This window comes from Puntigrus tetrazona, unplaced genomic scaffold (genome assembly GCF_018831695.1).
Source record: "Puntigrus tetrazona isolate hp1 unplaced genomic scaffold, ASM1883169v1 S000000008, whole genome shotgun sequence".
Classification (NCBI taxonomy): Eukaryota; Metazoa; Chordata; class Actinopteri; order Cypriniformes; family Cyprinidae; genus Puntigrus; species Puntigrus tetrazona.
Genome location: NW_025047688.1, coordinates 1,039,462 through 1,059,320, shown reverse-complemented (window position 1 = coordinate 1,059,320; position 19,859 = coordinate 1,039,462). Strand labels below are relative to the sequence as shown.

At 38.2% G+C, this 19,859-nt stretch overlaps 1 protein-coding gene across 5 annotated transcripts in view; it reads left to right on the top strand.

Annotated features, from left to right (window-relative positions):
* kalrna (kalirin RhoGEF kinase a) overlaps nt 1-19,859 on the top strand; it is a 134,729-nt gene that overhangs the window by 85,904 nt on the left and 28,966 nt on the right. For 4 of the 5 annotated variants that reach the window (XM_043229538.1, XM_043229540.1, XM_043229539.1 and 1 more), the window contains exons 17-34: nt 601-819; nt 1,527-1,676; nt 2,247-2,361; nt 2,517-2,632; nt 3,571-3,693; nt 3,910-4,092; nt 4,666-4,784; nt 4,898-4,964; nt 5,405-5,514; nt 5,723-5,792; nt 5,966-6,055; nt 6,234-6,326; nt 6,420-6,531; nt 6,612-6,802; nt 7,650-7,751; nt 7,907-8,049; nt 9,001-9,103; nt 17,653-17,899. In XM_043229538.1, the coding sequence (XP_043085473.1) occupies nt 601-819; nt 1,527-1,676; nt 2,247-2,361; nt 2,517-2,632; nt 3,571-3,693; nt 3,910-4,092; nt 4,666-4,784; nt 4,898-4,964; nt 5,405-5,514; nt 5,723-5,792; nt 5,966-6,055; nt 6,234-6,326; nt 6,420-6,531; nt 6,612-6,802; nt 7,650-7,751; nt 7,907-8,049; nt 9,001-9,103; nt 17,653-17,899 (2,353 nt within the window). Of the gene's footprint in view, nt 1-600; nt 820-1,526; nt 1,677-2,246; nt 2,362-2,516; nt 2,633-3,570; nt 3,694-3,909; nt 4,093-4,665; nt 4,785-4,897; nt 4,965-5,404; nt 5,515-5,722; nt 5,793-5,965; nt 6,056-6,233; nt 6,327-6,419; nt 6,532-6,611; nt 6,803-7,649; nt 7,752-7,906; nt 8,050-9,000; nt 9,104-12,810; nt 12,912-17,652; nt 17,900-19,859 lie in introns of those variants that run through there. The other variant, XM_043229541.1, reaches the window with a different exon arrangement.

Here is a 19,859-nt window from a genome sequence, read left to right as displayed (position 1 = left end):
GCGTTTAAAAAAAATGACCCAGCAACTTACAACAGAAAAACTGCTCAGCACCTACACTCTAAAAACTGCTGGGTTAAATACAGCCCAGCAGTTGGGTAAGATATGGACAAACTAAGTGACTAGGTTGTTTTGACCGAGCAGTTGGGTTACTTCCTAGAAGGCCAAACATTTAACCCAGCTGTTAGTTGAAAATAACTCAATCATTTGGTTTGTACATATTTTACACAGTGCTGGGCTGAATGTAATCCAGCATTTTTAACCCAGTGCAGGCATAAAAAACTAAGGTTTAGGTTAAAAAAATGTAATAACCCAATGAAATGACCCAAAAAATGACTTCAAGGTTCTGAAATTGGTGAAAAAAATCTGTAAATGTAATGCATTGCAATATAAAAGGTACAATACAATTATTACCCAAACAAAAATAATTAATAATACTAATACTAATACTAATAAATAACTAAATTGATGACATACAAGTTTAAATACTTATAGTATGAAAGTGGTTTGGTTAGTGCCGTGGTTACTGTCTGTTGATTTTGCTCTGACCCCTGTGCTAAGGTATATGTAACTTGCTGTTCTCTCTCTCTTCTCTCCCTGTAGTCTTTGTTCCACGCCAACTCTCTTCAGAAGACTCATCAGAGCGCACTGCAGGTGCAGCAGAAGGCCGAGATCATGTTACAGGCCGGACACTTTGACCCGGAGGCCATACGCGGCTGTGCTGAGAAGGTGGCAGTACACTGGCAGCAGCTCATGCTGAAGATGGAAGACCGACTCAAGCTGGTCAACGCCTCCGTGGCCTTCTACAAGACATCAGAACAGGTGCTGAGAAACACACACACACATATCAACTGTGGCAACATCTCCTAGACTCTTCAAGAAACCTATCTGCAATGCTGGTCGCACCAAATGTTGATTTCATTTGTTTAATAGTAGTTTATGACGTTATTTTTGACGGCAGCCGAAAGCATGTTTGCAAAAGTGCTTAAAACTTTTAACTGCACTATAGCATTGCAGGGAGGTTTCTTGAAGTTCTTCTAGATTTAGTCTTTCTCAGTTTGTTCCCTTTGTTTATGCCATTCCAGACAGATTGGATGATGATGATGATCCATTACTTTTATGTATATAGTACTTTAATCATTCTTGAAATGCAATTATTCAATTATAGATGCACTGAAGTCTATTAAAGTGGATCCATAAAGTTGAACTTATCTCAATAAACAAACAATTTTAATTAATTTGTAAATAACATGCAATTAAGGGACATTTTTACTAAACAGAGGAAATTAGAGTAAGAGTGTTATTCCAAAAGATTGCATATTGCAAATATGCAAATTAGCATTTTTGCAAATAAAGAAGTAATGAAGCCACCATACAGTAAGCCAGAAGATTGCTAGCAAAACTGGCCCTAAGTGTCCAAAAAGTATTATTATTAAACAATTATATATTGATATTATTTAAATCCATAATATCTAACCAGTTAGTTCCCTGACCCTGCATCATGCTAAATGTCGTGTGAATTTTGACAGGTGTGCAGCGTGCTGGAGAGTCTAGAGCAGGAGTACCGCAGGGACGAGGACTGGTGTGGAGCTCACGATAAACTGGGGTCTTCGGCAGAGATGGATCACGTCCTGCCGCTCATCAGCAAACACCTGGAGCAGAAAGAGGCTTTTCTCAAGGTCAACCACTCTCTCCCTCTCTATCAGTGTCAGCACAAATTTATAGATTTCATAATACAGAGTTCTGACATGAAGTTCTAGATGGCACAGTCTCGTAAATCGATTTCAGTGTGACCTGACGACATCATTACCACATGACACAGCCGATTGGTTCTCTCCTGTAATGGTAGCCATTGATCTTGCTGCTCAGCGTTTACATATACGATTAATGTTTGCTGTAGCAGTAGCAGAGCGTTTCAGAAACCCTCCACCTTCCCCAGCTCCACCTGTATAGATCTGCTACGAGGTGATTTATGTATGCTTATAGGGGTTTATGTTACGTATGATATATGAGCAGCAGTATCTCTTCCATCACGTTTCATTTGCGTGCGATGTGCATGAATGTAGCACGAACAGATCTTGCATAGCAGACCTATTCTGCCAATACCAAACACATCAATATCGTCATGTACATTGCCACGCAAATCACTCACGAAGCTCCTGCATCTTACATAAGAGAAAAGGCAATGTGTATCTTTATGCAAAATAACATTGGATATAAGGATCTGTAAAGTCCGCTGTGTTCCTCAGGCATGTACTCTGGCTAGGAGAAACGCTGAGGTTTTTCTGAAATACATCCATCGGAATAATGTCAGCACTCAGGGATCATCCAGCAACACCCGCGGCCCTGAGCAACAGGTCAAAGGTCAGAGCCGATTACATCACAATCTGATAAACACGCGTCCATCCTTTGTACATTCTCTTTATTTTTTAGCTTGGAATTCTTCATTCTTGATTTATCCAGTCATTCATTTATTAATGTCAGTCGTTTGTCACGTGTGCCGTGTTGCGTTCGTACAGCCATCCTGAATGAGCTGCTGCAGAGAGAAAACAGAGTTCTGCATTTCTGGACCATGAAGAAGCGGCGTCTGGATCAGTGTCAGCAGTTTGTGGTGTTTGAACGCAGCGCCAAACAGGTGAAAACACTGTGTGTGTGTGTGTGTGTGTGTGTGTGTGTGTGTGTGTGTGCAGACTCTAGTAACTGCAATTTTTGTGTGTATTTATTTTGATTTGCATGAATGAGAACGTGAAGACACACAGAAGACATTCTCGAATTTTGCAATCATTTTTAACAATTGGTCTCATGTGTCAGACAGCGTAGTACAGTTGTATTTTTTTGGCATGTGCAACCGATGCTGTGTTTTTTTGTAAGATCATGACGCTCAAAGCGACACACTGCATCAAATGAAGCAGTTTAGTTTTTAAAAACATACCTTCTCTGTTTGTTTGTGCTTCGTGTAGTGATTTGTAAAAGGCTGACAAACAAATATTTATTACAGAATGTTCCTATGTATTATTATTTCCTATATAATATATAATTCCTTCTTAAGATATTTCAAGTAATTGTAAAAAAAAAAAAAAAAAAGAATAGTTTTTCTCTAAATTTAACAACTTTTTTCTCGTAAGAGAATGAGTTTATTCTCAACATTTTATTTTATTTTTGTACTTTTTTTTTTAGGTCATATGACTCATAATATATAGGGTGAGGGTTAGGTTATATATATATATATATATATATATATATATATATATATATATATATATATATATATATATATATATATATATATATATGTGTGTGTGTGTGTATATATATATATATATATATATCAGTATCAATTGGTCATTGAGTTAACATTAAGCTTTGACATATTTGTAATTAAGGTAAAATGTAATGTAGTTCCATTCCATTCAAATGATTTGTTCACGCATTGAGTTTATTATAATATTACAACATACTTCATTAGGTTTTTTCTTTGGAGGAATCCCAGACCTCACAGGACACTTGAGCTGTACGGACTGATCTGTGTGTGTTGATTGTGTGTGTGTGTGTGTGTGTCTGTCTGTGTGTCAGGCGTTAGAGTGGATCGAGGAGGCAGGAGAGGTGTATCTGGCCTCTCACACATCCCCTGGAGACTCGGTGGAGAAAACCCAGGAGCTGCTAAAAGAATACGAAGAATTCCGCGTCTCCGCCAAGGTACAGAGATATAGTATAAACGCTTCCCCTCGCTGCTTCCTCCTGCATTTGCTATTAGCCTCTAATGTGTGACATATACTGCCGCATGACCTCTTCAAACAAGTCGTTCTCTCGGAGGAACTTCTAAAAGATGCCGCTTGCACCTGCAATGATGCGATGTCGAGCATAAAAGATCAGACCATGCGCTCACAAACATTATGTTCGTGTGTGATGCAGCAAACTAAAGAGAAAGTGAAGATGTTGATCCAGCTGGCAGATAACTTTGTGGAGAAGGGTCACACACATGTCACAGAGCTGAAGAAGTGGGTGACGGCAGTGGACAAACGCTACAGAGATTTCTCTCTACGCATGGGCAAATACCGCTGCAGTCTGGAGAACGCTCTGGGCATCAGCTCTGAGGTACTGCACATAACCAGCAGTAATAATAATAATAACGATAATAATAATTATTATTATTAGTGGTAATAGTAGCAGTAGAAGTAGTATTACTATTATTAGTATTATTATTATTTCCATTTGTATTTATTTATTACATTTTTATTCGTTGTAGCCCCTAACCTGTACTGTTTCGCCAATAAATATCGTCATGAACTATATGCATACCTATATACTTACATTGTAGATCAGAACATTTAAAAACAGTTGAAAAAGCGTAAGGAATGAGGTTAAGTAAGACTCCTTGTTATATTTTAGCATCTCTGCCTGTGATAATTATAATTAATTTTATTTATACTAATATTTATAATTTTATAATTAAATGTGTTATATAAAAATTATTAAATGTAGATTTTTTTATTCTTTATTATTTTTTTGATTTTTTTATTATAATTATTGTGAAAAATTGTGTCCCCAATCGTTCGTATGGCTTTTGTTTCATTGGTCACAGTTTAAATGTTCATAGTGTGTGCATAAAGCGCACATAGCAGCAGTGTGTTCTGAAACGATCTGGATGTGCGTCTGTGTGTGTTTCAGGATAATAAGGATCTGGAGTTGGATATCATTCCAGCCAGTCTGACTGATCCAGAGGTCAAACTGCGCGACCCCAACCACGAGATCAACGAGGAAAAGAGGAAATCAGCCCGGAAGAAAGAGTAAGCGATCGTACAAAACATCCAGGCAGCAGCTCCTCACACACACACACACACACACACACACATTATAGCTTTAGACTCTTATAATCGTTCTCCTCTTTCTATTGATGCAGGTTTATTATAGCGGAGCTGTTACAGACGGAAAAGGCTTATGTCAGAGACTTGCATGAATGTTTAGAGGTAAGTGTTTGTTTTATTCATATTAATATGTATTTAAACATTTTTTCTGCTCTGCCTTTAAGTCTTCTGTATCTATATGTACATCAAAATCCATTGTTTTAAAAAGAAGTACACTGTGTAAGATGCTAAGGTCTTTTATTGTACCTCACTAATGTTAAATGAATACATAGAAATACATTTAGTTCATGCTAAGTATACTACATCTATTAGACTCAATATTTAGAAAAGTGCATTGTGCGCAAGCTATATTTATATTTTTTATAACAGTAATTCTTGAGTTATCTGTCAGTAAGTATTTAATTGATTGCTCATAGTTTCTTTATACTTAGTATGAAATAAATGTATTTGAAATATATAACTTTTTTACTTTAGGGTGCACGCTAAGACATTGTATCAATTCCTGTGTCTGCTCACTTCTTTTTGTGTGATTTAAATCTTAGACGTATTTGTGGGAGATGACCAATGGTGTGGAGGAAATCCCTCCAGGAATCGCCAACAAAGAGCACATCATCTTTGGAAACATCCAGGAGATTTACGACTTCCACAACAAGTGTGTTTTCCTCATTAAATCGATTATTAACGCCATTTTTAGCCCATGAGCCGCTGAGCGCTTTATCAGCATGCACACAGTTTTCTTGTTTTTCGCAGATGAAAGAGGTGACCAGTACGCCTTTCAATTAAAATGATGCATATGCAGATTGCGTATCCCGTGTGATGTGGAAATTCAGTCAATACGGCTCATTTTGTGTGTGTTGCAGTATATTCCTGAAAGAGCTGATCAATTACGAACAGTTACCTGAGGATGTGGGCCATTGCTTTGTTACATGGGTGAGTGTTTCCAAAATATTACATATGCTCGGGAAATGATGTTATTGTTTATGTTATGCACCTAAAAACTGTCTTTACTCTTAATGAATTAATTATTTAGTTAGTTAGTTGGTTAGTCAATTACTTAGTTTGTTTTCTAATGCTTTATTTTGCGTTTCGCGTTCGTGTTTCAGGCCGATAGGTTTAATATTTACGTGACATACTGCAAAAACAAACCAGATTCCAGTCAGCTCATCCTGGAGCACGCTGGAAGTTTTTTTGACGTAAGTACAAACGCTTTCCAAATCATCGATGTAGTTCTTTTTTTTTATATTCAGCAGTGTGAAGTAAATATAGAGGAAATGAAACTACAGAGCACTATGAAGTGGTCAGTGGATGGAGTCTCTGACCCAGCGATGATGCTCTTCATATATAATGACTATTTTTGTCTTCTCTGAACAGGAGATCCAGAAGAGACACGGTCTGGCTAACTCCATATCGTCATACCTCATCAAACCGGTTCAGAGAATCACTAAATACCAGCTGCTGCTCAAGGTACGGCTCGCCTCCCAGACGTTCAGCGCGTGCTTAGAGAGGTTCAGGCCGTGCAGTGTTCAGTACGGCGTGCGTGTGTGTGTTGGCTTACAGGAGCTGCTGTCCTGCTGTGAAGAAGGCAAAGGTGAAATCAAAGACGGCCTGGAGGTCATGCTGAGCGTCCCGAAGAGAGCCAACGACGCCATGCACGTCAGCATGTTGGAGGGTACAGCACGCTCACACACACACACACACGTTAGTCTTCAGGATACTGAGCACCTCTGAGGTGATGCTTTCTTGCGTCAGGTTTCGATGAGAATCTGGATGTTCAGGGTGAGCTCATCCTGCAGGACACCTTCCAGGTGTGGGACCCCAAGTCTCTGATCCGTAAGGGACGAGACCGCCACCTCTTCCTCTTCGAGATCTCGCTTGTCTTCAGCAAAGAAATCAAAGACTCAGCGGGACGATCCAAATACATCTACAAAAACAAACTACTGGTATTACGTAGTACACACACACACACACACACAAAAGTTGTAAGATGTTTTTTAACGTTACGTCTTTTTTAGCAGTTTAGGCACATTTTCCAAACGTCTCTTTTTCAAAATCTCAGCGCCGCGTTTAAAATATCACAAACGTCTCACTGTCTCGACTGCAAACATTTGCAAACGTCTTTGTCATAATATCAAAGTTTTTTCAACTGCTCATACTTTTAATTTGACCATAAATCTTAAACCACGCGCTAATGCTCGGCTTTTCACTTTATTTCATAAAACGCTTTTTGCGAAACACGACACATTCTCTGTGCAACACTCTAAAATCGAAAAGGAATTAATATTACGGCAAAGGTGTGTGCATATATTAATACATCTTTTAAAAATTATTTCTCAAATAATTAAATGAGAGGCTTTTCGAGGCCTGTTTTAGTTTGTTTGAGTGTCGGAAGGAAACCTGGTGATAGGGTCAGTTAGTGCACACGTGAACGCAGTTATATTTGAATTTTACATTTCCCATCCGTTTGAGCACATTGTGAAACTCCGTTAAGTGTTTCCACACACACCTGGAACCAGGTGCGCGGAGCAGATGGGTGTTTGTCAGCGTTCAGCGTGCCTGTGAGCGGATCCAGATGTGCCTTTGGTTTTCTTCTGGGCATCTGGAAGTGTCTCGCAAAACCCCAGTTTAAGACTCTGCTTAGAATTTTTACCGAGGAAATGCTTTCAGCTTTTCAGATTTCCACTTTCAGTTCAGTTCCCTCGTGGGTTATATCGCTCTTATATGCTCCGTATTCTTGAATATATTTTCCATGCGTACTGAATTCACGCGTGCTGTTTTGATTTTTTTGAGACTTCTGAATTGGGGGTGACAGAACATGTGGAAGGAGACCCGTGTAAATTTGCCCTGTGGGTGGGACGCACGCCCTCGTCCGACAACAAGACAGTCCTCAAGGTACATTATATTAATATTACTATTTTATTTACCGTGGCAGGCGTTCACAAACAAGTTCCAGTCGGTGAAATTGCTAATGTTGTGTCGTCCTGCTTTCCCGTTGGAATAAAACATGGATCCTGTGTGTTTAATGCGCATGACTGTGTCTGTGTCAGGCGTCCAGTATCGAGGTGAAGCAAGAATGGATCAAAAACATCCGAGAGGTCATCCAGGAGAGAATCATTCACCTGAAGGGGGCGCTGAAGGAACCGATCCACGTTCCCAAAACCCCAGCCAAACCTCGCAACAACAGCAAGAGGTCGGACACTCGCACTGTACTTACATACTCTACACACAGACGGCCCTAAAAACGAAACACTGACTTTATAATATCATCATAGTCTCAGTTCTTAAAGGTAAACCCTGCCGTTCGAAGATCCCGCTTCGTTTGATGTAATCGGATCATTTATGTGCCGTTTTGGAACAAAGCATCTGCTAAATGACTCAATGTAGAGCTGTAGAAAGAACGAGACCGAACGCTGCATTCATGAATATTCATAACCGTTTATGCACGACGATGTAGGAGGATTATGTTCATGTATAAACATTTGGCATCTTGTCTCTCCTCGTGCAAGCTTCATTTGCTTGTTAAAATGCGTGCAGATGGTAATAAGGATATGCAATGAAGCCAAAATTGTACATTTATTTATGCCTGTATTCTGATAAAACTGGATGTGGGCAGGGAGGGTTTGAAAAAAAAAAGGTTTGTCCAAAAAAAAAAGACATCTGTTTCCTTCATGGCACCTATGGCAAACAAGCCTCTTAAATATATATATATATATATATATATATATATATATATATATATATATATATATATTACTTATTATATATTTCTTTATTTATATATACATGTAAATTAGAAGATGATATATTGTATGATATATTTTGTGCAAAGCATACAATTTATAGAAAAAGCAGCCCTAAATATAACAAGCAGTGGGGTATAAGGTATGAATGAGATCTTAACAAATGATACAAATTAGTCTACAAAAATTGCCAACGCCAATAGTTATGAATACTACGAATAGTTATGACCAGTTATGAGATCGTGTCACTTTTGCATTGTCTAAAGTCACCTGGCTCTCCTGTTAACCAGCAAGAACAAGAACTGACTCTATCTAATGTATATAACTATCAGTTTGAACTTGTTATTCATTGAAAATATTCAGCTTTGGGCACAACCCTAATCAGAACTGTTTGTTTGCAGGGAGGCCGGTGAGGATGCTGACAGTCAGGGAGATGGCAGCAGTCAGCCGGACACCATCTCCATCGCATCCAGAACCTCTCAGAACACTGTGGACAGTGACAAGGTACAAACACACAGACCTGACCTCTGACCTCTGGAGCTGCTCCGTGTTCTAGTGGGCTGAGGTCATTTAGATGTCCTTGCAGTTTTCGTAGTGCATAGTACACTCAAAGCTGTCACTGGGGCGGTACCTTTTGTACCTATTAAGTTCAAATATAGTATTAATATGTACTTTCAAGGTACAGTGAAAAGGTACCGCCTCTGTGACAGCTTTTGTACCTTTATTTCTGAGAGTGTAGGCTATCCTACAGCGGAGTCGTAGCCCTGATGAATGGAGAAGTCTCCATATAGCGCATATTTACATGGAAGAACTAATTAAAAAGCAGTGGAGCTTTGTAAACAGTTTAGAGTAATCATGTCCATAAGAACGATATGATTGCCAGAACAAATTTACCGGGATTGTTCATACATGATCTCTTGATGTGTAAACTTGCTGGTAATTTACCAATAAGGCGGTGTGTGTGTGTGTGTGTGTGTGTGTGTGTGTGTGTGTGTGTGTGTGTGTGTGTGCGCATACGCTGTGAATTTGAATTGTTTAATCACTCTGTAAATGAAAACGATTCCAGGTCGTTGGCGCCCTCTGCAGGTATTTGTTTTACATTGTTTATGTTCATATCATGCTACATTATGTATTTTTAACAGTGTTGTTCAATAAGACCACGTCAGTTTTGATATTTTCAAAAAAAGAGTCAATTATTACCCCCATACTTCATTACCAAAATAATCATAGCAACAGCTCTAGATTGGTTAAAATATTTCAATATAAAACTGTATTTTTTTACTTTTTATAATTAAAAGACGGCTCTTTTGTCAATGGATACGTCTTATAATAATGTCTTAAATATTATTAGTGTTCTAGTGAACCAAGTATCTGTATTTAGTCTCATATCATGTTGTCACACCCCTAGTGTTGATAAACAGTGATATAACTCATAATTTTCCAAATGTGTGATATAGCTTTTATTCTTCAGGTCCACCATATATTAATGAAAAAAAAAAACAGTTTGAACAAGGACTTTTGCCATAATATCTTTCCAAAAGTTACTGCAGTCATTGCATGTTCTGCCTGTGCTGCACACTTCTCTCCCTCCCCGGCTCCGCCCCCGGGAAAAAAAGACTAGTTAACTACTGAACTGAATTTAACTACTGAACTGAAGTTCTGACCTGAACCGCATACTGTTTTTTTTTTTGCAGTACAAATACTTATATTATCAGCATACTAGCATGCAGATCTTTCCACTAAAAATCAGACCCATCTCCAGACCCCGCCCCCCAAAGGGTCAGGTAATCAGTGATTGACAGGTGTATGTCCCACAGGGTTTCCCTGCTTCAGTCATGGAGCAGGGGCTGTCATGCTCCGGCTCAGATGATGAGTACAGAGTAAACAGATGTTTCAGACAGTCATGTTCAGCCATGAAAAGTCTGTTTAAACTGTGTGCTGGACTCAGCCCTCACAGGAGCTATGAGACGCCCTATCAAATCAAAGTAAGACATACTGAGCACAGGTATAGCTTTTGGTGTTTAATGAGCTGAGCGTGTTTGTGTTGAGTGGTCAGTTCGTTTTGGAGATGAACGCATATCTGCGATTAGTTTGGGCTCAGAGGAGAACATGTCACCAACTCTGTTTTAGGAGTATTCCTCCTAAAGAGATGCTATAATACTCTGTTCTGACTTTGCCTATTCTCTGTATTGTTGTGTTGTTTTGTAAAAAAGGAAGCAGCCGAGCATGATTATGCCTTATTATTGTACGCCTGACTTTATAATGAGAGAGCGGAGTCTCTGAATGGAAATTGTTTTGAGATGGACAGTGATAGCTGACTACTTGGAAAAATCTTCCAGCAACCTTCTGGATTGTTAAAATGCAATTTTTTTTTTTTTTTTTTTTTTTTTTTTTATGTTTTGCTTTAGACCTTCGGTATGCTAAAACTTTTTCATATGCTTTATTTATAGGTTGTGCTGCTGTTTTTTGTTGTTGTTTTTTGTCTAAATTGATCATAACTTACTTCCTTTTTATAGAAATGCTATCTGAAGGGGAAAAGTTAGTCTAAATGATTGTTCAAAAAATTCAAACCTTAGATATTCATGGTCAAAATCAACCTAGAATGGGATATTTAAATAGTCCAAATAATCCCTATCTACAGTATACAGTAGTCAACATTTGATGTGTCTTAAAACAAAAAAAAAAAAACTTTATATACTTTTTTGATCCACCTCAAATGTTGACTACTGTATATTAACCACAATGTTAAATATGCACACAGGAATGAATATAAAATACTATTAAATGTGCATAAAAGATTCACACACTTACACACCCAGAGAAAATTGATAGTTTATGACTGTAAGATTTACTGTGGAAAAAAACATAAATAACTATAAGTTGACAAGTAATTATTAGGGTAAAGAAACATCCAGCTGGTCGTTATTGTCATTAAGTCAATTCAAATCCAATTGCCGTTCCTAGTGAAAATGGTAATAAAATATTGCAATAAATAAAAAATTCTAATGTTACAAAAAATTTACAATAATGATTGTAATACTTGCATTACATAAATATTTAAACATTTGATGCTATATTTTACAAAAAAAGTAAAAAATGTTAAATGCAGTGTTATTTAGCACAGTTATTTAGCAGCTTGAGGGGTGAAGAAGTTATAAATTAGGGGTGAATTTTATTTATTTTATTTACTTATTTATTATCTAATCTGGTGTCCCTTTTAAAGCAATTCAAATCTGCTAGACCCGGTGTGAAATATCTGCGATATAACATGTGCATCACGCAAGTTCAGCTAAAGGTGAATAATGACTGTTTCCAAACAGGTTTCCTCAAGTGCGGTGCTGAGCTGAAGTCAGCTCTCTCTCGTCTCAAGCTGATGGAAGCTAAAGACACTTTGTGTGTGTGTGTGTGTGTGTGTGTGGTGTCTTTCTGGAATAAGAGTTTCCTTCATTCACTCACAACAGCTCAGGGTCTGTTTATCACTGTACACTACGGAAATCACATTCATCATACTGCATAATGATGCTTTTATCTGTAGAGCTCAGTGCTGAACGCGTGTCACAAGACCATCATACGGTATTACATATTTCTTTCTGGATTCATCTTAAGATGAAACCGTATTTAGATTTTTCATTAAAATGTGCAGTTTTCCCCCTTCGGCTATGAAATAAGTTTAAAAGCAAATGCGAGTTATGACAGATGTTTTCTTTAGTAGATGGTCCATATGTCTTCGATTTAAATCACTCGCAACACCAAGAGTCACGCAGTAATTCTTACACTGCTATTAAAACCACGTGCAACCGGTTTCAAGGTACATGTCATATACATATACATGTCAGATTAGTTTGTACAGTATGTGCTAGACCTAAACTGGGTACAAAAAAGTAAACTAAACAGCTACACAGTTAAAAGTTTGCATTTAAGGCCAATATTATAAGCCCAAATGTAGTGCTTTTTATGGTTTAGTTTTGCATGTGTGTGTTTAAATGTATATGTGGCAGATTTCAATTATATTTTGACCACTGAACTAGGTTTGCATTTTAGAAATATGGCCACCACAACGTACAGGCAAACCAACAATACATATTCAGACTCATGAGACGCAACCAAAGGTGTTGACTAATGAGAAGAGCAGCCTTACTGAGCCTTTACCTTCTACTGAACTCAACCAACCAGAGACGGGGAGAGGGAGGGAGGAGAGAGAGAGAAAGAGAGAGAAAGAGAGAGAGAGAAAAAGACAGAGTCGTGGAAGGAGGACAGATAAGTCGTCATGCCAAAGTGGATGAGTTTTAAACTTTTCAAAGAGAGCAGTCGTGTAAGTGAGCTTCCTCCGATCGTTTCTTTTTCTTTCTTGACTCTATACGCTAAGTGTAGTATAATGGTTTTCGGTGTGTGTGTGTGTGTGAGGGAGAGGATATCAGGGCTTTATTGACAGAGCGTGTGAGCCGGTTGTGTGTGATCACGCTGGGTGAAGGTGCGGAGAGCGCTGTGCCGTAAAACTGAGAACTGTTTTGTTGTTGGGGTTTTTTTGTATAGATGTATCTTCATGTGTTCTAAGTTGTGTTAATTTAAAAAAGTAATATGAGAAATGAGTTTTATTGAATCATAACAGCTGTGTGTGTGTGTGTGTATGTGTGTGTCAGTCAGTGCTACATTCCAAAAGGACATTTAAATATTACGCTGAGGTTGATAGAGGAGAAGCTGTGGATTATTAACACAGACATAATCTCCCATACACACCCTCTTTTTTTACCATCATGTTTAAATGAAAGGAAAATTCTGTTCATTTAAATTGGTTCGTGTGTTTGCAGGCCCATATGAAATCACTGGGAGTTCTTATTCTGTAGTTCACAGAAGGAGATGTTTTGAAGAATGTTCCTGATGATCTTTACCAAAGAAGGACAAACCAGACAGATATAAATAAAAATAAAAGTGTGATTTGTAGTAACACACACACACACACACACACACATATGTTCTGGCTGTCATTGGGTCTGATATTTGTCAAGAAAATAATATAATGTTTAATTGTATCATTAGATTTTGTAAATGGAGATGAATCTAGATGTAAAGCAGTGATCAGAGAGCTCAGATAAGTGTACAATAATTAAATAAGTCAGTCATTTGCTCCTGTATGTGTGGCAGAAGTGTATGTTTAAGTGGCACGTCTAGCCACGTCTAGATCTTCATACTGCTCCGAGATCTCCACGATAAAGCCCTTCAATCTGCTGCGAGACCTTTCACATCGAGCCCTCGTGACGTTTATGTCCTTTCTGACGCTTGATATTCTCCTTCTGAGACCCCAGATCACCTAGCAACCCGCCTTTCCTCTCGATCGCTACGGCGACCTGATACTCTGCCAGGCAGATGGTGAGAGCGGACGAGGAAGCAGACTGAACACATCTGCTGAACACTGACCAAAACCCCTGCACGAAGCACTTTTAATGCACTTTTAATATTTAACAATGACGTTTCATTCAATGGTTTTTCTATAAAATCCTCAATTAAAAAGTTTGCACTTTTTGAAAATATTTTTTCTAATATTTTTGTTCTATTTTTATTTATGTTCTCATTTTTTATTTTATTCCCTAGTTTCTTTTATTTTATTATATAATATTTTTTATTTTATTATTTTTATTTTATTTCATTTTTTTTTCTCATTTTTATTTATTTATATATTTTTTTGGTTCTTATTTTTGTCTTATTTATTTGCTGCCGTTGTTCCTTTTAGCATCCATTGAGCTTGAATGTAAGTTAGAAATAGGTGAAACGTTTTCTTTTTTGCCTTTCAGTACGTGCCTGGTAGGATTTTAAAAAATGCTATGCATGAATCTGAAAGCGTGGTTGTGGACTAATCTGGTTCTGGAGGAATACGGGGTCTAATTAAGCGCTGACCAGTGGCCTGCTGTGCCTCTGAGAACAGTCTTCTGGGAACGCCGTTTAGTGCGGGTCTAAGCGTCTGTATCCGTGAGCGTATCCGAGCGTGTTTTGTTCGGCTGACCGTGTGTTGTTCAGTAATATCAGCAGGAGTTGAGTTAAACAGCATTCTCGTTCAGCGTGGTGCCAGCGTGACGTCATGTCCCAGTTTGTAATTTGTACATTTGGTCTTGTGAAAGCTTTTTGACCTGACCGGTTTATTGTGGACACAGGTGTCGTAAAAAAGTAATCACAGCTCTAGTTTATCACTTGAACATGACTGGAACTCTCACAAGTTTTGATAAACCGCTAACTGTGTTGTTTGATTAATTTCTTCAAGTGATGCTTTAAGCATTTTTATGTTATGTAAATGTGAATAAAAATTCCACAGCGGTTTTAAACTAAATACGGCTGCTTAGTAATGTTTTGTGTTTTATGATTGTCTTATAAGCTGTGATGTCCTAGATATTAATGTGTATAAGGAGCGGGAACGTCTCTGTTACGTGTGATATTACATAACCAGCACAATCTCACACTGGAGGGTGGCCTTATTACGCCAATTAATTATTTAACTCTAACCATTTGGTTCATAGTTCATTCAGTGAACTGAGGACTCCTAATGCATTTACTGAATGCGATGAATAAGAAGACGGACATAATAGTTTGGAGCATTAGCAGGCGTTGCATATCATGTAAATGAATGGATGTTGGTTGATCCATTAAGAAAAAAAGTGCTTGATTTAGATTTTGACTCAATGCTGAGCGTGCAGTTATAGTTAGCTAAAAATGAAAACAGTCAAATTTAATTTTGAAAGAAAATATATCTATAAATACAACTTATATTTTAGCAATTTGCCCATACCACAATACTGGATTTACTAAAATGCATTTTTGTTGTTGTTGTTTTAAATAAAAATGATTTATTTAAATAAGGATATTTATAAAAACACATCTTCATGGAAAATCTTCGCATGTTGGCAAATCTTAACTCGAAAATAATGAAATAATACAAATTAAAGTGAAACCACCTTTTGTGACAAATTTGACTGCCATAAACTAATGAAACTTAAATAAAACGCTTTTGTTTGACTTCTGACCGAAACTACAGCTGCGTAAATAATGCTTTTAGTGTTTAGTAAAATAATAATTTAAATATACAAATATAATTTTTTTTATAAAAAATACAGTGAGCTATTTTTACATGAAAGTAAAGTGGCAGCAAGTGACTTTTTGTGAGTTATTTATTCAATTGATCTGATCAGGCGGCTAATTCACTCAAGAATGAAACCAGCGGTTATGAATGGGTTATCGAATCAATGACTCAAATGATTCGTTCAGTGTGTTGCTCTGAGACGCGCGACTGTTCTGCTGTGATCTTTGTTTGGAGTCAGGTTCGCGAATAGTCAACGTTGAAAATATTGTGTAGAGCGCTTATAACACGAACCACTCGTTTCGGCTCATAAATGTATAAATAATCGATTAAACTCTATCGCGTTCCTTAACTAGGCGTCTTAACCGCTGCCTGTTTCGTCTTTGTGCAGTTATGTTTATACGCGATGTGTATAATATGCTTTCAGTAGATTTTCTGTTAGAGCTATTTTGAATTGACCTTGACCGAAACTGCTTCTTTAAGATATCGTTTGCATGAACAGGTTGCTGTATCTTTCTTTCATTTATTCGCATGCCATTGAGTTAGCTATCCATGTGGTGGGCTGTCATGATTTGGACAAATGCGGGACGCTAAATAATGAGATATTTCTGTCCGTATACAGCGTATTTGTTGTGGAGCTGTAGATCCCAGCAGGACGATCTTCACTGGTTTATTTTAAAATGAGCTTTGATGGCTTCTGCTGTTAAGGCGTGCGTCTCTGAAGGCTTCTTCGGTAGACGGAGGAAACGGGGACATATACAGGAAATGCAGATGATGGTGTGATGTTCGAAGCGGCTGCACGCTACGTGCCCCAGTGACCGCTTCCTTCTGAAGTGCGGGTCAAAATCAATTTTTAAATATAAAACGTTTAATATTGTGTCCGTTTACCTTGTTTGCAGAGGATATTTATACTAACTCCGCCCACAGATATGATAACAGATAACGCTGCAAAAGAAGATATTCTATTCTAGCTCTAATGCGTAGATGGCAGTCTCGCTTTTTGCCAAACCTTTTTCTCCCTTTATCAAATATCACATTGGAAAAGACATGTATTTTCAATAAAAATTAAGGAAATAATCAAAAAGTTTTTAAGCATCGGGTATAGTTGTCCCAACAAGGAAGTATCCCTTTAAAAATGTAAATTAAAGTTACAGCTTATAGATTTTTGTTTTGCATAATATTGCCATTTATAGATAAAAGAAAGAAATTTTCAATCGGTGCATCTCTAGATGTTATTGCATAATGTTTTATACTGAGGTGCAGATTGCAGAGATTTGCATCAAGAAAGTAAGAACGAAGGAAGGACGTTATCTCAAAACATTTAGTCAAACTACAGCCCAAAATTTCTAGTCATGCCTCTGACCTCGTTGAACCGTGTTAAACACCAATAATGATGAAACATGTGCCCAAAACAATAACGTACATGTGAGCCAGAATAGTCTTCTTGCTGTTAATATTTGAGAGCTTGAGAAGCCGTAAAACTGATAAGAGATGTTCACTCTGAGCAGAGTTCATGTATCCAGCAGCCCTAACACACACACAGTGTTTTTCTCTTCAATCACAGCTTAAATGCCACATCTGATCAGGAAACAGCTTCCTGTTTGTGAAGAGTCTCGACGGTAACAGAGGAAGACTTTATCCTTCATATCTCTCTTGTTCTCCATCTCCGTTTTTCCAATTTTCATTCGGCACGCTCTAACTTATTTGAGTGTACAGTAACACAGTGATACGGTGATTTTTATATGACATTGTATAATTTTTTTTTTCTTGACCACTTTGCTACATGTGACCCTGGAGCACAAAAGCAGTCATAAGTAGCAGGGGTATATTTGTAGCAATTACCAGCAATACACCGTATGGGTCAAAATGATGCCAACAATCATTAGGATACTAAGCAATGATATTTATGATGAGTCCCCCCAACACACACACTTTTTGGCTCATTTAATATTTAACAAAATCTCCTGCGTCTCCCTCTTCCCCGCTGCAGCTCTCCGGGGGGTGTGAGCTGACGGTGGTCCTGCAGGACTTCGCGGCCAGCGGCGCGTCTGAGCTCAGCGTCCAGACCGGGCAGACGGTGGAGCTGCTGGAGCGGCCCAGCGACCGGCCGGGATGGTGTCTGGTGCGGACCACGGACAAGAGTCCTCCTCAGGAGGGACTGGTGCCCAGCAGCGCTCTGTGCATCTCTCACTCACGCAGCAGTGTGGAGATGGACTGCTTTTTCCCAGCAGGCAAAGGTAAGAGCGACTGAAGGATTCTCACTTCTGCTTTTGTGTTTAATAGATAATAAACATATGATTTTCGAACATTTAGAGTGCACGGTAACAGGCGACACTTATTCAATAAACTCAACAAACTCCTAATTTGCTGCTTATTAGTAGTTCGTAAGACAGTTGTTAAGTTTAGGTATTGGTTAGGATTAGAGATGTCGAATAAGGCATTAATATGCGCTTATTAATTATTTAGTAATAATATTCTAGTAATATGATGAGCAATTAGTTAAGAGACGGTAAAATAAAGTGTTGTTGAGTATATACTACTATTCAAAATTTTGGGGTTGGTAAGATTTTTATAAAAAAGGAGTCACCAAGGCTGCTTTTATTGGAGTAAAAATGTAGTAAAATGTTACTGATGTGAAATATTATTATCATTTAAATGAACTGTTTTCTGGTATATGTAGATGGGTACATATACCAGAATACATAGATTAATATATTTTAAAATGTCATTTATTTTCTGCTGAATATCATCATTACGATATACACAGAGCATGCCATTCTTACCTCCCTGTTGTTGACGCTGCAACTTTTATCCCCTAGAGGGCATCATAACTCTCCACACTGTGTTATTAGCCAATCTGGTATCAGACAGGAACGCAAGCACTCTTGACATTAATCACAGCATTAGCATGAATGACCTGATGTCCCCATGCCCTCAGTGAACGCACGACGCTGAGCACACTTCCTGGTTATTTCTGGTCTCCGCACACAGTGCTGTGATCCGGTTAGCATCAGCATGATCTCCAGCTCCAAGGATCCAGCGCTGAAGGTTTCATTCTGGCCAGGACGGGTAGAAAGGAAATGATACAACTTTTATAATGTGGCATATTTCAGAGCGAGTCAGGATGAGGAAATAATATTAAAAGAGAACTCTGTGAATCATGCACGGTAATACTACAAGCACGAATTAAGGAAGTGAATGGTCTGTTTGCTGATTGGCTGCAGCCTCTTTCCCTTGTGTTCGTTAAAGGAATGATGCAAAGCGTTGCTTTATTACCTCGCTATTATTATTACTCACGCCAGAATGCCCTGAAAATGGGAAGTGGTGGAAGTTTTCTGTGGAGCGTGGAACATTCCGGTTGTTTACGTGTGTCGGGATTTTACAGTCATGATTTATTTGCCGTAACTCATTTGATTCCTTTGCTGAAGCGGAAATGTCTTCTGCAGCCTCAAGATGAAGCGTAATTCATGAATCGTTGGCCGGGGAATTCATTTGTTTTATTATGCGCAGCAACCTGGCTGACAAAAATATTAAAAACTTTCAAGTTACTTTCGAATGCCCTAAAATGTCCAGAATGCACTAATGTTAAGGAACGTTTTTATCATTTTGCAAATGTTATATGTTATTCTGACACAAGTAAAAAAGGTAGTTATGTTATGTGCTAATGTTCGAGGGTGTTCTCGATAACTTTTGAATGAGTATTCTGTTAACATTATTGGAAGAGCGTGTTCATAGGAGTTCTGAGAATGTTGCCTCTCAGCCGGGAAACCGTTCGGAAAGGCTTTGTGTTCGGCGCTTAAGATGTTCTCATTCGTTTAGCCTCCTGGGTTTGAGGTCAGGTGGTTTGATTGTTGCATGCAGAGTGTGCGTGCGTGTGTGTGTGTGAGAGAAGGCCGTTTAGCGCCTTTAGTATCGGGTCTATTTTAGTCTGCCTGGTTTGCATAACTCCTCCTGTGTCTGTGATGCCGGGACGTTGCGTGACATTACCATAAAGATTCCGAGAAAACTGACAACGCATCAGGTTCCTTCTGATATTAAACAAGGACTCTCAGCTTTTAAATTGTGTTATTTTTCAATTCAAACTATAAATAGCGTTTTGTGGGTCTATAATCGCCGTATTGCCTCGGCACATGGTGTCATAGTTGAATTACTTCAGAGTGTGGTATTTTTTTGCGGTAAAGGACCTGTCATAGTTGA